Source organism: Diadema antillarum, unplaced genomic scaffold (genome assembly GCF_040938485.1).
Source record: "Diadema antillarum isolate AM-2024a unplaced genomic scaffold, OU_Dant_1.0 scf00000067, whole genome shotgun sequence".
Taxonomy (NCBI): Eukaryota; Metazoa; Echinodermata; class Echinoidea; order Diadematoida; family Diadematidae; genus Diadema; species Diadema antillarum.
Window position 1 is genome coordinate 179988 of NW_027270956.1, and position 17542 is coordinate 197529.

A 17542-nucleotide genomic window follows, 5' to 3' on the forward strand; every position below is an offset into this window, starting at 1 on the left:
TTGCCGCAAGCTTGCCGCAAGCTTGCCAAGATCTGGCCCGCAAGCTTGTGGCAAGCTAATCCGCAAGCTTGCGGCAAGCTTGCGAGGCATGCTTTACAGATTTGTATAAGGGTGTACTGTACACGTACACGCACGCACCGGCAGCACTTGATTACCTCGTTTCTGATTGGTCAGTGAGGGTCGGACTTCGTCTCCGTCGCTTAGCCCAGGATTATTTTTTCGTTCTGTTTACACTCACTTCCTTGGCACCGCAATTGCGGTGCTAACCCCTGCTATTTTGCAGGGCCAGATAGTACCGTACTATCGGTGGGGCTAGCCCACTTTGGCAAAAACGAGTGTAAACAGAAAGTGGGCTAAGGATAGTCCCGTACCAACGGTGGGGCTAAGGCCCCCCCTTAGCCCCACCGTTGGTCCGGGGCTAAGCAAAAATTTACAAGTGTAAAAAGCCCTTAAGGCACATTGAAATATTTTCTGGGTGGTGTACACACACTGTACATGCTGTAACAAAATTGTTCATTATGGCTGTGTGTACTATTAACAATTCTGAATAAAAATGTAGAATATAAAGTCATTATCAACTTCCCATGTCTAAAACTGTGAGAATATTAAAAGTCATCATATTGTAGACCTGTACTGCATACTGAAAAGAAAAATAATTATCTATTAATAATGAAACAAGATTACAGTCATACATGGCTGACAGTACTTAAATGTACATCGTAGTTACTGTGCATTCACAGGTGTTCGAATTTCTACCCTACCATAATTAAAAGTTCAATAAAGAATGAATGAATGAATGAATGAATGAATGAATGAATGAGTGAATGAAGAATGAATGAATGAATGAATGAATGAATGAATGAACAGTCAGTATCATAATTCAAAATGCAATCAGCAGGTACTGTGCAAACACACACTCTGGCCAATCATTACATAATTTTTAATTGATGAGTGAAATCAACAACCTGGATCACATTCTATCAGCAAATTAGAGGGGCGGGGAGGAAGTCTTGCATGATCTAAATATGAGAAGTTGATGACTTCACATTGTCATGACTGCACATAGATTTGACCATCCAGAACCCTATCAGGAAGTATTCATTTAAAAATAAATTTGTTTTTTTTTTAAAGCATATTCAGCAGCTTGATCAAAATTAGCTGTAGCTACAAGGCTGTAATGAGATTAAATTCCTCTACAACCTGTACCTTATTTTGAGGCTGGATAAACATTAAAATTGGGAGGGACTACTTGTGTTTGTACATTGCATAAATGTTTGCTTAAAAACATGCAGTCACAATGCAATAAAAGCACAATTGAATGCATTTTCATATTAAAAGCATTGTGCTGCTTGGCGTTGCATAAAAGGATAGCATGGTACAATAGGTTTTAAGGTCATTTTTCCATAGGGACATGTTGAACTATTCAGAAGAAAATGACAAACCAAGGCACAGTAGACTTTTTTCTCTTTTTTTTTTTCTTTAACAATTGCAGTAACCCTCAAGGCCAGTACAAGGAAGTGCTGACTTCCTTCTCTGGGTCTTTCTCTTTTCAATAAATAGCTTCAGTTGTTACATGTTTGTTCACCTCACTGGGCTTTAACATGTAGGCCTATCTATTTGTTGTTGTTTATTGTTAGTCTGTTTGTTTGTTTGGTTGGTTGGGTTCTTTTTTTTAAGTCAAACAGCTACATCACCTACAGTTTGTATGAATCATCCAGTACAACTGTGTATGCAGTTTTGTCACTAGTCAGACTTCCTACAACCTGAATGCAAATTGAATCTTGGTTTTTGTTTTGTTTTGTTTTGGGTTTTTTTTTGTGTGTGTGTGTGTAATAACTTTGTACTGTAGTATGAATTAAAAAAAAAACAACAAACTCAGTGAAAACCATAAGAACACGGAGCCTTAGTTGATGTACATGTACGACCATCTGCAAAAATGAGCTTCAAACTTGTATCAAAAGAAAAATCAATAAGTATACATGTGCACATTGTATGTTGTGTGAAATAAAGAGTTTTTTTGTTTTTTTTGAAAATCACTAATAGAATAAAAAATAGTGACAGATGAAACTGAATAAGAAATTCTTTCTTTGTGGCCCATTTTGATTCATAAGCAGCAGTGCTGTTAGCTGCTTTACAATATCATCAAATGCAAAAGTGAGAGCTGTGATGCAGGTTTCATAGAATACCGGTACAATATTGTATAATAGACAAAAAAAAAAAAAAATAGTGACAGATGAAACTGAATAAGAAATTCTTTCCATGTGGCCCATTTTGATTCATAAAGCAGCAGTGCTGTAGCTGCTTTACAACATCAAATGCATTTCTGTAGAGCAGGTTTCACATCGGAAGAAATTACACTTGGCCTTTAATTGGTGCTTACAACTGCCAATCAAAAAGAATGATTTCTTAAGTGCCCTCTTGTTGTTGAATCTGTGTGCATACTGACATCCTGTAATTGCCATCCTTTGAATTCATGCAATAGTGACTGTCTGATAAGATTTCAGTGTTGTTGCATAATATGCATATATTGCAGCATTTAGGCCTCTTAAATATGATGTGCATTCACGAGACAGTGTGGTTCTATTCTTCATTAATACAAAATATTTTATCAAGTCATGGACAACACTTGTATGGTTTCATCTCCAGCACTTGTTATTTCATACCACACAGCCTTCAACCCACTGTCCATAGATTGCCACGTGGGGCAAGTAAAATTCTTTGGGGATTAATATGAGTCTTGGCAGCCATCAGGTGTGCAATGCTGCTTTTCTTGTAGTACCACTGGCAACTTGTACTATGAGGTGGTATTTCAGAAAAGTCAATAGCACCCTCTCCCCCCCCCCCCCCAAATCAAACACATGAAATATGTAAAGTACATGTATGTATCACTACTGCAAATTCTTTACTCGCACTCAACAGATACATTGTAATTGCCAGTTAGCCACAAAGCAAGTGCATGGAAGCGTTCGCCATTGTCAACAGATTTTGACCCTGACATAGAGAGGACTATATTCATAAAATATCAAAAGCCTACCAACCCTACAGTTTACTCAAGCTTGATAGACAAACTCTGTGCTGTATTCCGTCACTTCCATAAATGTATGCAAACTGCATGTAATATGAAACGAAATGCATTTTTCAGTAGGTACAAGTCTATATTTTTGTCATTAGGCAAAATGAAAACCTTGTTATTCAGGCAGTGTTTAACCAAGATGTACATATCCTCGGGCAGGCGTTAAGGTGGGAAATGTGTGTTATAACAAAATCAGCTCATACAGAATCTTCAATGGATTAAAAGGAAATCTGAATCACAAGTTGTAACTTCACCAAGCAAGCAAACTAAACTGGCTTTAATTGACTTAACCCGTTGAGAACAGTTTGATTTTGCTACGACATGCATTTCCCATACATAATGTAGAAGCTCGCCCGAGTATACTCGGGACTCATCCTCAAAGCACTTTACTACCATATTCAAGATGCATGCAAATCATCATAACAATGGTTGCTCCTTATGACCAGAAAGCTTGCCTCATGGCATGCCTGACATGGCAACATCTGAAGAGACAAAAATTGTAATTGCACCTCATCATAAATGAATAGGCCTAGTTCTTGGTCTCTTTCTTGGTCTCTTGAGTGTGCAGTACAGGTTTACAGTATGATGATTTTACTCAAATATTGCAGTTAAGATGTTAATAATGAAGCCTATTAACTTTGTTCAAGGTTGCTTCAGACCATGCAGCCTCAAAAGCATAGAAAATTTCTTACAATTTGTTCCTTACAATTTTTCAGTGGCATAGACATGTACATGTACACGTACTTTACGAAATATATCAATGTCTTCTTTATTCCAGAGGCTAAAGGTTTAAAAATTACTTTAGATTTTGAGAATACAGTCCTTGTTGTCTGTTATCTCTCTACCAGCAACACTGGCAGGCGAGCAGTGGGAATTCCTTCACTCTCTGCAATCAAGGGTTTTTGTTGTACACATGCTCATCTCTTTGAGCATAATCCCTGAAACTGGTGGAGGATGTTAATGGAAGAATCCTCATGATTGTGTGGTGCAAAATTAGGAGAGTCACAAGGCCCCGCAACAAAAAATTATGAAAAACCAACCCCCCCCAAAAAAAAAAATAATAATGATAATAAATAATAATAATAATAACCACCATGAAATATTGTCGGTCTTATGCCAAAAGGGCCTTACACCACTTCCACTGTTATGCCAAAAGGCCCTTAACGCTATAGACTGTGTACACTATTAGTGCCCTATAACAGGGAAAGTTCTTTAAGGCCCTTTTGGCATAAGGCCGATGATATATTGGATATCATGTGTGCAGTAAGATGTTCATAAACCTTTAGAAATTATAGATCAGCGATACTCACTGATACTGTCTGGGAGGGATCTGTCAGGAATGGCAGAGTGTCAATATCCACTGAAGCTGGGGTTTCCCGTTTATTTGGTTCCTCTAATTCTATGCGATTGTACTTCTCCTTTGGGCTTTCGTCTGGCTCTTTCAGAAGTCCCTTGAGGGCCTTTTGTACATCCTTTAAGTCGTTGCTTAGCAACTGTCCCTGGTCAGCATCACCCTTGTCCAGTTTGTGTTCAATGTTCTGCAAGAGTTTGGAGATGTCCGCCAGCTTGTCTGAGTCAAGGTGCTCCTGTGGTTCAGGAGCCTGCTTGCCCACGTATATAAAGTTTGCATCATCCGCAGCGATGTGACCTTGGTTTGGGTCCTGGGGCGCCGCTTCCTCCCCTATCACCAACCCCCTATCCTCCCGCTGCACGCTGTTCAACAGATTGATATAGCGCTGGTGAGCGCTGTCGGACGCGTGTTCACTCTCATGCATCAGCATGCCGACTAGCGTCAGGAGCACGTAGACGATGACCCCTGAGATGACCATCAGGTGGACGGCCCGCGACCTGAAAAGTTTCAGCCACATGGTGGTGGTGGTGGGTTGTCCTAAAGGGTGGCCAACCAGCTCCTCCCCTCAACCAGGTTCAGATTCAATGTGGGTGATTCTCATGAAGGGCATCTCAACAAGGCTGACAAACACATGACTGGAAGCTGTAAGACAACAGGTAAGGGATGTTAACTTTAGAATGCGAAATGGAAACTTACAATACACCCACTTCATATTCTGTGACAAAACACCATTTAAAGTAAAGGCACACAGGGGATGATACAGTAGTTTGCTCTCATTGACGGTCATACTTTGTTTGTAAAAATTCAAAATCGTCAAATGTACATGTATAATGTAAAATCTTCGTCTGACGAAAATTCTGCTACGATCGAAAGCTCAGGCCCCTTTTGACTCCATTTTACGCCATTGGCTCGCCACTATTGGATAAGCAGTTTTCAGCAGCTTTTTTTTTGCTACAAATGTACATTGTATGAGGACTTCAAAAACTCACTTGCCAGATGTGCTCGTGACTTCTTTTACACAGAAGATTTGAAGTTAATTTTTCTGTCACAAAGTTGCAATTTCTTGTACTTTTGTCTGATTTTGTGCATATTTATTTTACTCAGTCCCATCTATCTCCAGTATGTGGGATAAAGCTGCACTTGCGAATTTACTGCGAAAGCTGATTATTTTCATGTACAGATATTTTCGCAAGATGTTGTTTTCGCGATTTGGCACTGGAGCTTGAAAAGGAAAATGTCTGTTCGTTCAAAGGCCAAAGGCCGAATTTGAATAAAAGAATTTCAACAAAATATTTTTGTTCCTTCCAGGCAATAACAAGTAGTTTTGGCTGAACATTTGATGATTACTATTTGAATACAGATAATCATCTGGAAAAAGAAGAAGAAGAAGAAAAATAAACAGAGCTAAAATTTTAAAGGTCCTGTTTACCTTTGAGAACAGTCATTTAAAAATTTTTCAAGATATCATTTTTGATGCATATGTATGTTGTAGGTTTGTTGTATCACAAAACATCCTACCATATAAAATTTTCAAAAGAAAGCCTAAAATATAAGAAGATATCAGTATTTTTCTCAATAAACCATAATGGTACACTTGTAGATGGCTTAGTCTGGAAACATTCTAATTATAACTATTGTTCAAATTTTGTGTATTTAACAATACTTAACATCAATTATACAGATTCAAATTTTTACAGTGGTTGTTTCTAGCCCTAACTCACATTTTAAAACTATTTTAAAGCACTAATGCTGGGTTTTTGTTTCACCTGCAAATGGTAAATTACAATTGTATGCCTTCGGCTTTAAAGGATACGAACCCATTGAGGACGAATCCCGAGTATACTCAGGCAGCTGTCTATGGGAAATGCGTGTTGTAGCAAAACTCAGTCCGTCCTCAACAGGTTATTTTAATTACCTGGTACACCAATAATAATCTCAATGACGTAGCAGTGTTATACTACATCATTGTACAAGTGTACATCAATATGATTGATGGGCTTCCATTGCACCAACACTACTGTACTTGGCATCTTAACGAAAGATAAAAGAGCTGCTACAGTATATGGATTTGTTGATAGTTAATGATTAGCAATAATGTTGCACCGACCACGCCTCAGTTATTGATTTTCTTTGATAATATAATCTATACATCATATACTGTGAGTAGACAAATTTTGCGTTTAAAGAGAAATTGAACTCTAGATGTGAACCTTAAATAAAGCTTGTGAAAGCCAACAAACCGTTTTAAAAGCAATGATAAAAAATGTGTCCTTTATGGGTTATTTGAAAAAAAAAAATTGTGATCATAAGATGCAACCACTGATGTAGCAAACAGATGAGACTTGGATTTAGCTACGACATCATCTACACTGGTGTGAATGGACATCAATCAACAGAGATAGATCTGTATCTTTATGAAGCCATGTTAAAATCATAACAAAAATGTTAGAACTTACTACTTTTTGTCTGAATTTACTGCACTTTTTTTTTTTGGGGGGGGGGGCTACTAGTGTATTTTTGTTTTGTTTTTTTGTACAGTTGGCCTTTATACATTGTACTCTTTAAATATCACTCAATTCAAATAGAAAAGGGCAGTTCTCTTTCAACTCTGCCCACTACAATATGTTTTTTATTTCATGCATGATTATAATAGTGCATGTCAATAATGAAACAAAAACTGAACACTATAGGCCCCAATGCAACTTGGAACCATATGGTTTTGTACTAAACATAATTGTATTTAACCATTTACAATTCACAGGACATATAATAATGTTTCACTGTTTGGACAAGCTTGAATTGTACAGATCTTCGAGCCAACCCAACATACTCCCTGAGGGCATCCACCAAGAATACGCAATGGGTGCCATTTTCACATGCCTCTTCCCATGAGTGTAGAGTGTACACGTTCACCAAAGAATCAATAATTTTGCTTCAAGACCATGGAATTAATGTTAAAAAGTTTTACAGCTCAGGCTACAAAGTTGTACATTGTATCAAATGCTAACTCTGTTTACTCTTACATTGATTTCAAATGGGAGAGTGGATTGAAATCAGGTGGGTACAGTAATTTGACTTTATGGAAGAATAAAGTTTGAGTATTAAGACCATTAAAAGTTAGTGGCTCTTGTCCACAAAATTTTGAGATCATTAACAACAATAACATGGGGATTAGATGACACATACTGGATAAGAGTTTTACCTCTTATAATTATTATCACATTATTTGTCATGCCTTTTAGACCAAAGTTTAGTATTTCCAAAATAACTGCAGCACAGTCACAATTAAATTTGGGGCAGCATTATTATTTAACAAAAAAAAGAAACAAACAAACAGTGACAGAGTCAAACCACTGATTACCACAGCCTTCAAAGGCATTATTTACCATTTGCAGATGAAACAAAAAAAAAACCCAGCTTTAGTGCTTCAAAAAGTTCTAAAATGTGTGTTTTTAGGGATAGAAACAACCAATGTACATGTAAAAATGTTAATAGCAGGCCTATACTCATTGTTAAGTATAGCTAAATATACAAAATGTGAACAATAGTTGAATGCAATAAAATTGTTTGTGATAAATGTGATAACTAGTACATTTTTTTTTAATTACTTCTCCCAATGGTAAACAGTACCTTTAACACCCAATGTGTCCTTGCAAGGTAATACCTAATACCGTACCAAGCTCTTCACCATCAGTACAGGCCTATGGCTTGTAGTTGATCAAGATCCTTATCATTCCCTCCAGTCCCCACCCCCCCCCCCCCCCCCCAAAAAAAAAAAATGATTATTTCATATTGTTGAGGTACATTGTACCTCCCTGGTACAAACAATGGGAAAGACCAACCTGGCTGACCCTTGTGACTAATAGTGGCATTATGTAATCCCTATACACATATTGTTAGATTTAGGAGATTTCTGCCAGTGGACCAAGAAATAACACCAATGAATGCACACACCAGTGAGCAATGCATAGTGAGGGATGGAGAGAACCAACAGGAAATACCAAAATACACTTGTAGGGAGCTTTAGAATTGCGATACAGTCGTTTAAAGATGACGATTGTATTGACTGTTCTCCCCTCTCCCTGCATCATGTTGCAAAGCGGCTTTAGATCACGCGAGGACGTAACCTAAATAAACAGTAAAATGGCACCCCCATATGATCAGTGCATCAAATAGCTCTCTGCGTCGTGAATTGAACGGACATATGTGTAAAAACAGCCCAGAACATGTAGTGAAAACTCAGATGACGCGAGATATAAATACATTTGTAGATCGATTTTGGAAAGCAATTATTTTGCACATGCACAGAACAGGGTTTTTTTCCTCTGACCGTCCACATTGCAAAAAAAATCTAAAGCTCTCTAATATTGGGGGGGGGGTGGTTACCTTTCTGACTATAAAAAGAAAAGATGAAGAACAGTGGGGGATGATGAAGGTGGCACAATACTTGCATTTCATACACTTTGCATCTGATTGGGATTCGGCAAGATTCAACTGATTGATTACCAGGTACTTGTATAATGCATGAGGGGAACGCATGGTGCAGTATTGAACACAATACATCAAATGTGCCTTTAAAAACCTAGTAACTGGTTTCAAAATGAAGTCTAGAGTGACTCCAGTGCTGAGCGCAACCAACTGGGACGCTTCCGCCTCTCACGCAGTCAATATGAGCCCTTCATTTACATGTTAATGAAGCTTATCAATCTTGCCTACTTGACCAAAGATTGACCATCAATACTCTCCCAGGGATGCGCACCTCATATAAAACAGCATTGCATTATTCTGAGGACTGAAAAGGCGTACATTTCTGTTGGAAAGCAAATACTTTACCTTTCCAGCAATCGACATTACACATGTATACGATTCTAAAAGGGGAAAATTGTATTTTTCATGAAACAGCACAGTACTTTGAGGGAAAAAAAAACTGTGAAAAATACAGCACAAACAGACAAAAAAAAATATGAAAACAAAACAATAACAGTTGGCATATCTGCTCCCTGCACAAAGGATTTTTTTTTTTATTCCAGCCTATTTCTGTCCATCACAACAAATACCATTTTCAGTGTACTTATAATCTTATGTTGCCTACACGTAGAGGAATTTAAAGGCCAGAAAATTGACATTTCAGCTAAATTCTCAATCAACTGAATTCAATGTTCGACCTCACTTTCCTTATAGCTCAGGTAGGAATGAATTTTATTTCCCTGAGCACAGCACTGCCTACACTAAGTGCTTGAGCACAAGGCGTAGGTATTGTTATCAGGAAAAAAGTTGAAAATGTTGATGTAATAGAGATCTGCTACAAATTCCGGAACTGTTTGATGAAAATACTTTATGGGGGATTTTTTTATCATTCTCTTTTGCATATTTTCTGCAGTGTCACTTTAAAGCTTCCTCCCCCCCCCCCACAACTCTCCTTTGCCCTCTGTGATACCATCAAGAGAAAATGCAGCTGAAATAAGCATCTAAATGCCTATTGATACGCCCCTTACCTTGACAAATTCACAAATTCACAATTAGCAAGGCAGGTGTCATTAAGTTCCACCACAGAGACCCTTATTACTACGAAAAAGACTGGCCCAGGCCAGCTGCGTGTTGGCTTTTTCATATTGATGTGTGAACAGTCACACAAAAGTCGGGCTGGTCTAGGGCCGCCTCCACTTCAGGCCACCTCAGGAGATGGTCTGAGGCCGGGCCAGCACCCCAGCTATAATGGTGCCTGACCTGAGGCAGGCCCTTGGCTGTTTTTTGGAACTGCGTGATTGACTGGTCACATGACTTTCTGCAGGGAATTATGATGAATCCAAATAGGCCTATGTGCCACTGCCAACTGTTGTTTACCGAAAGGGCACTCCTACACTGTACTGCAGAGTGAGGAAAGGCAATACTAAGCCAGCCCTTGTGTAACAGAGGTCCGTGAGGGGTGCTGTTGCTCAAGGCGACCTGAAGCTCAGCCTCAGCACGACGGAAGGTGCAACAGGAGTCATAGAGTACAAATGTGACCCGCTACAACAAAATGGTCCTAAAGTCGCGCACAGTCGAAGCCGTGAAAATCGAGTTTGAAGTTAGAGCATCAAAATTGTTCAAAACTTCGATTTTCTGAATTTGACATATTATTAGAGTCTGACATGTCTTCTATCATCTGTCAAAATTTTGAAGCAAAATGATGAAAGGAAAGACCAAAAAATAGCGTTTTTCTGGACCATGTTTTTTTTGGCGTTTCAACGAAGCAGAAACTGGTTCGAACATTTGGATTGAGCGCCACACATAGGCTCCGCCCCTAACAACGACCAGAGTGATCTCATTGGTCAGTTTGCTGCTTGCCGCTAACCGAAGCGTGAAGCTCGCACACTGCCCAGTCGACTGGTGCGTGCGGGCGGGTTGCGCTATGCCTAGCCGCTTCTCCTGACATCCTGGTCACTGATTGGTCGGTGAGGAGACCGCCGACGCTGTGTTTGAAGGAGCATTTCGGGGGTTGCTAGGGCTTAACTTCTATTGTCCGGAGGTGAATACTGACTTGCGTGTCTCTTGATTGTGATTGCGTCGCAAGGAGAACTTTTAGGGCACTTTTCTCGAAACAGTGATTTCCCAGATGTCTTGACATGCTCTCTTTTAAACATCGATATCTCCGCAGCCGATTATTTTATAAGACGTGTTATACATTGTATATCAATTTAAAGCAGAAAGATTAGGAAATTGTGTCATGCAATTTTCAAATAATCGACCTCGCCCGACTTTAGGATCATTTTGTTGTAGCGGGTCACAAATGTTCCACGATTGGAGTGTGTACCTATGCCAAGTAGAAAAGGCTTGGAATTTGTATTGCGGGGGGGGGGGGGGGGGGGGGGGCATTGCACAAAGCATTATGTCAGATAATATCTTCTCTGACAAACTGTTATAAGTTACTGAAATCCTTGCATCTGATTGGCTGAGAGCCACTTTGTAATTTGTCAGACAAAATGCTTCATAAAATGTCCCCTGGTTTTGGCAAGGTGCATATTACTGGATACTGTTATGCTTAAATTTCAGCTGACTCTACTCATATACTGCTGATGACACCACAGGAGGCAAGAAAGATTTTTTGCTGGGTTGAGCCTACATTGTACATGTACACGTACACTGAACATGTAGCAGGTCCAAAACTATGTAAATGATCAAAAAACATCTAATACTATGTAGTATGTTAAGCAAGACCTATTCACATCAGGAGAAGTCATCATCAATAAGGGGGCTTTCGGTAATCAATTTTATAGAAACACATGTTTGCTTTAAGGAATGTCAGAAGGGCGCAAGCCCAGTTGACCATGTCTAGATGACTGATTACTTCACAGGCACTCTGTCACACCCAGTGCACATTAATCATAACATATACAGCTGGCATCGTTTCATGTTTTTGCACTTCTTAAAGCTGTGATACCATACATGTATCTTGCACAGGGAATAGGGGAGAATGAGTTAATAGTATTCAGGAGTGTTAATCCTTTACAATTGCTGACTGTGCCAACATTTATGAGGAAAAAAACAAAACAAACAGAATTTATTTCAACAGAGCAATGGACACTGCAGGGAAACAGTGGGTGCCTGCATTTAAATTTCGCTTCACAAACAGTTGGTGAGTTTAAATCTTGCTTCCATTGTTCATACAAAGTACATTGTACTTGATGCCCATTCTAATTTGATTTGATATTTTTATATACAATTTAAAATTTTGTTATGAATGGCTAGACAGGTAAGAAAATGTGCATGTTTGATGACATTTTAAGCATCATTTGCTAGAGAAGTATAAAATATAAATTTAATGTTAAGAAGATTCTCATCACTGAATGTATTATAATAGATACAATGTCTGACAATACATTGTATAGATACTCATGTAGGAGCTACACTTTAAATGTGTTATATTCACATCATACAACTATTGCTTCACAGAATTAGCAGAAAGTAATTTGATATGTACGTATGAAAGGCATACGTTCCTACAACATGTAATAAACATTGTACATTTCACTGGAAAAGTACATGTACACATTGATTTTTTTAATTGCCTTTTTTCTGTAATAGTATTAAGTAACCCTTAAAGTTACCATAACAATTCAAAATTAGTACATTGTATACCCACAGTAATTCATTCTTTTCATAAACCAGGGAAGGATGAACATGTTGTAACATGACTGTAACTTGAAAATGAAGGCGATTTAGTAGTAATTTATTAAAGCAAACATGAATATTTTCTTACAACGTAAATTTATGTAATTCTACTATATAAACTGCAGAATGGCCCCTATCCTTTTGGTGAAATTTCAATAAACTTCGTCATTTTACCTCTGTGTAGTAGAGGGATTGTGCCCACAATTCAACTGGTGTACAGTACATACCTGTACCTCAGAGCAAGTACAGATCACTTTTCATATAAAACACTACAAAAATTTGTTAAGCATATTGTCCTGCAGAGTAGATTGCCAAAAATGAAATGAGGGATAAACTGACAGATAGACATTCTGAAATCATAATGAGATTAATGTACAATGTAGATTTGATTCACTGATAATGGTAACTGGATGTGCTGTGTAATATTACAATAACATCATGGGACTTTCCAAAGTTACAATGCATACAGTCACTTGAAAATTTGATACATACAAAACCAAGACATTCATATAGTCACTCAGTCATGATACCATCAAGAACAGGATGGCATCAAATTCCTACTTGTACACGATTTGTTTTGATTTTGAGAATGATTAACCCGTTGAGGACAGTTTGACTTTACTACAAGTAACAACACACATTTCCCATAGACACCTGCCCAGGTACAGATTTGTACACTTACGTATAATCGGGACTCGTCCTCAACGAGTGAAAAAAAAACAACAACAGGAATATGAAACATCAAACACTTAAATAACCATTGTCACACAGTTTAGTTGATAGTTCTATTGCATACATGTACGTGTATAGTTGGAGTTCAGTTAAACTGCTTGTGGAACCACACAGGCCTACATGTGTAGGCCTACTTACCACCTACTAAAATTTACAAACACAAAGAAAATGTCTTTGAGAATTTTGAACCAATGCAAAAATACCACACAAATATTTGACAGATCTATATAAGATATTGCAAATACAAAAATTTCTTTAATACCATGAACTCATAAACAAAATAGCAATGTGTATGGAGATTGTTTAGCCAAAAAGGTGCATTATGTGCACAAATATGCTTTATCTTAATTGACTGATTTTTCAAAGTCTTTGAGACACAAAAACAAACCAATATTGCCTATAGATCAGGAAATAAAATATTAAATGTAAACTAAATTCTGGATGAAAACTGACTTGGGGATTGAGCATGAATTTATGCCATTTCTAGTCACTGAAAATAACCAAATTTCAAGCTTGATCTTCTCAACTTTTTACTTTTAGTCAGCACTGTGAAACACAGATACACCCTTTTGCCATAAACACAAGCGGATACTCCAGACTAGATACTAAATTTACCGGTATGTATCTACATTTTAGTAGTAGTAGCCCCTTCACTAGTGCCACAGATCCGATCAAATGCAAGGGTAGCTCTGGCGTATAACATTTTGTCATAAAAAAAAAAAAAAATCAGACTAGTCTAGAACTCTAAGCTCTTCAGGAAATGCCCCTAAAAATGTTTGAACAATAGCAAATACACTGACTGTACATCCTCGACAGAAAAACAGTTGTCAATGGTTCCACAGATCTATTTGTTATAGGTCTACTTCTAGACAGGCGGCTAGGCTAGCCTGGATCTTTATAATATCATACAATTAGATTAAAAATGGAATAAGTTGCTTTGCGCTTGCAGTACAACTGCTCCAACCAAAAGCACCGCTTCACAGCTAACCAACACTCGCAACTCGTACTCGACTCGACAAGTAAATTTTGTGTTTGGATCATTCCCTATCGAATCATTGTGTTTATATTGCACAATACAAGAAGCAGCCAAAAAGTCGGATCGTGGTTGAGCGGCATGATGCGCTAGAGCATCTGGCTGGGTCATCCACTGGAAGACCCTTAGCCCGCAGTCAAATCCCGACCCAACGAACCCGATCATAAACGATCGCTCAACAATTAAAATCTGGCATGAATACACTTACCTCCTCTTCAGTCAATAAGGTTACCAAATTTTAGAAACAATCCAGGGGCACACTAACGGCGACACTACTATTCACTATCCGAATGTGACTTTTGATATGATTTTCGTCTCAGCTCAAGTGTTCCCATCGAGTCAGCAGCTGCACGTACATCATCTTCCTTTCCTACATGTGTATGTACGTATACACTGCTCGTTGATGTGTGCCGCCGCACCACTGACGTGACAAGACCGTTGTGCGTCTCTGTCGCTGTACTACTGTATACGTACATTGTACGTGAACGTGGTGGGTAAACTACGGTCAAATCATGTGTATACCGTGTGTATAACGTGTTGTGAGTATACAGTACGAATAGTAGTCGAGTGCATGCAAGGTACCCAAACACATTTCGGCCTGGCCCTCTACTGTGTGATTGAACAACAGTATAATGAGCCTTGACAAACCTCTTTTCACCACAATCATCCAACCACTGGCTCTGCTCAACCCCCCTGGTGTGGTATCAGCATCCGGGAGGTGATGTGCGGCGAATGTTTGCTATTGTTTGCGAACGTATACATACATGTAATAGCGAATTTTAGATTTCGTCACGGTTCATAAATGCAATCAAATTCGGCGCAGAATTCATCGTCGCCAATAGTTGTTGTTTTTTTTTCTTGTCGCAAAAAAAAAAACAACGAACGTGTTCAAAAATATACTTGTTTGCGACGACGAAAACCTGGAAACCATATGAAAACTATGTGTGAATTTGATTGCAATAGTTGCAATCAAAATATTCGCAGTTTTCATTGTGGCCAAGTTTTTCTTGTCGCACAGAAATTTTGAACATGTTCAAAATATTTGTGTGCGACAAGAAACACTGTTTGTGAATTTGATTGCAACTATTTACAAACTTTGATTAAACCCCAAGAGTATTCTTTACTAAAAGTACTATTGGGAGCATTGATATTTTTTAATGCCTATCTAAAGGAGATGTCACATTTTTTCTTAATAAACCATAACTGTAAACAGTTTATTCTAGAATCAATTTTATCATAACTTTTGTTCACATTTTGCATATTTACCCCTTTGTGTGCTTTGAGTGCCAATTGACACAGAAAACATATACTGTTGTATGCATATATGTACACTGTCCAAAGCCCGGCATGGCACAGCTAGAAAGGGTTAGCAATAATTCACGTCGATTATATTGACATTGGTTGTGTCTATCCCTAATTCACCTTTTAGAACTATATTGGGGCACCAAAGCTGGGGTTTTGTTTCATCTGCAAATGGTAAGTAATGCCTTTATTGCTACGTTCACCGCTCATCCGATCAGTGAGATACTCCGGCTGTATGCTGAGCAAGAAGGTAATAAATTAGTAAGTGTGTAAATAAAAAAAATAAAAAAAATAAAAATTGATGGGCTGATATACCAAGAAGGTACAGGCGCCTTTTACCTTATCGGTTATATACATCGGTTATGATACGATCGAAAGGGAAATTAAGCTTGAATTGATGACCGACCTATACGGGCCATGGAAGGAAGAGAGAGAAGTATAATCACCGTGTTATGTTCTCAAAAATACATTAAAGGGACAATATAGTACACGTGTATTCGTTGAGGTAAGAATTTAGCTTTTAACTTTTTGCGAGATACTTAGAAACCACTCTATATAATGTTAAAGATCATACAATTCTAAAACAGGAATTCAACGTTTAGATGATGAAAATCGGTTTTGAAATGACTGAGATATATGCACAAACAAAGTAAAACAAAACCATGCTATAAGGTGGGTCGCACCTTTCGTTAGCATCGCTTTGCTTGGGATATATGACAGCTATTTCAAAATCAATTTTCATCAAATATACTTTGAATTCCTCTTATATAGAATTATATGCACTTTCATATTTCATAAAAGATTTCTCATTATCTAAACAAAAAAATCATTAAAAAGTTGGAAACCTGAAGCACTATCTAAGTTGAAACTGTATCATTCCTTTAACGTTTTGAAGGAAGAGGGAGAAGAGTGTCTTACTGTGTTTCTCAATATTTAAAAATCATATTAGAATTACTCGCATCCGTAAATTTTTATCCTCTTACTCGTGAGAGGTTCATGCATATTATGTCAATCTTTTCTTGCGTATTCAACCATGAATGTATTGCCGATTTTACGAGCGACGTTCAGATTCGATTCATTAAAGTCACTCCTTAAAACTTTTAGGCAGTTAGTTAGTAAAGTTAGTAGTAAGCACTGGTAAGTTTACGGTTAGAAGTACAGTAGGCCCTACACTGTGGTAGAATTAGTGGTAAGTTTTGTTATGATCTATATGGCCTACTTGCTCATTTTGTTTCCTTCTTCACTTGTTCTTTCTCTTTTCACTTTCATGGTGCTTATAGAAATCAGTGATATTATGAGCGCTTTAGTGTGGATGATGATGATGATGATTGTTATTATCATCATCATTATTATCATCATTATCAATTTATTATTACATAGACCCTGTACGCGCATTTATATTGACAGAAAATTTGAATGATTGGTTTTTGCTTTATTCCTCTCTTATCGTATCCCCCTCAGTTTAGTCATTTCATGTTGTTGTGTCTCTGTTGCTTGTTTCATTTTGTTTTATTTTTTGTATTATGTATATGTATTTGTAATTATGATAAGTATTTTTGAAGATATTTCTGAGTGGTCCACAAGCTACGAGCAATGCTTTTAAGTGGACCTCTCAGTTCTCTTTTTTTTTACCCTTCAAACATAACTTTGTAATTCCAGTATGTGTGCATATCTTTATTAGTTTGTTGATGACCATTGATTGTCATACTTTGTAATGTATATATGCTTATGATTGAATTTTTGATTTGCTATGTGTTATGTTTTGTTGAAAGAAAATGAGAATGAAATATATGACATAAAAAGAAATAATGAATAGAGTCGGATCTTTATGTATGCGTGGCTTTTTGACTTCTGATGAAGTGATGCTCATGGAAAGCACTATTTTGACATAAACTCGGAA

General features: G+C 37.7%; 1 protein-coding gene across 1 annotated transcript in view; it reads right to left on the bottom strand.

Moving 5' to 3' along the window:
- Positions 1-14816, bottom strand: part of LOC139716583 (alpha-N-acetylgalactosaminide alpha-2,6-sialyltransferase 2-like) — a 101233-nt gene extending 86417 nt beyond the window's left edge. Inside the window, exons 1-2 of the mRNA XM_071628110.1 lie at positions 14549-14816; positions 4384-5066 (exon numbers count right to left, since the gene is read on the bottom strand). Coding sequence (XP_071484211.1) covers positions 4384-4941 — 558 coding nt within the window. The 5' untranslated portion in view covers positions 4942-5066; positions 14549-14816. The remainder of the gene's footprint in view (positions 1-4383; positions 5067-14548) is intronic.
- Positions 14817-17542: the final 2726 nt, after the last annotated feature.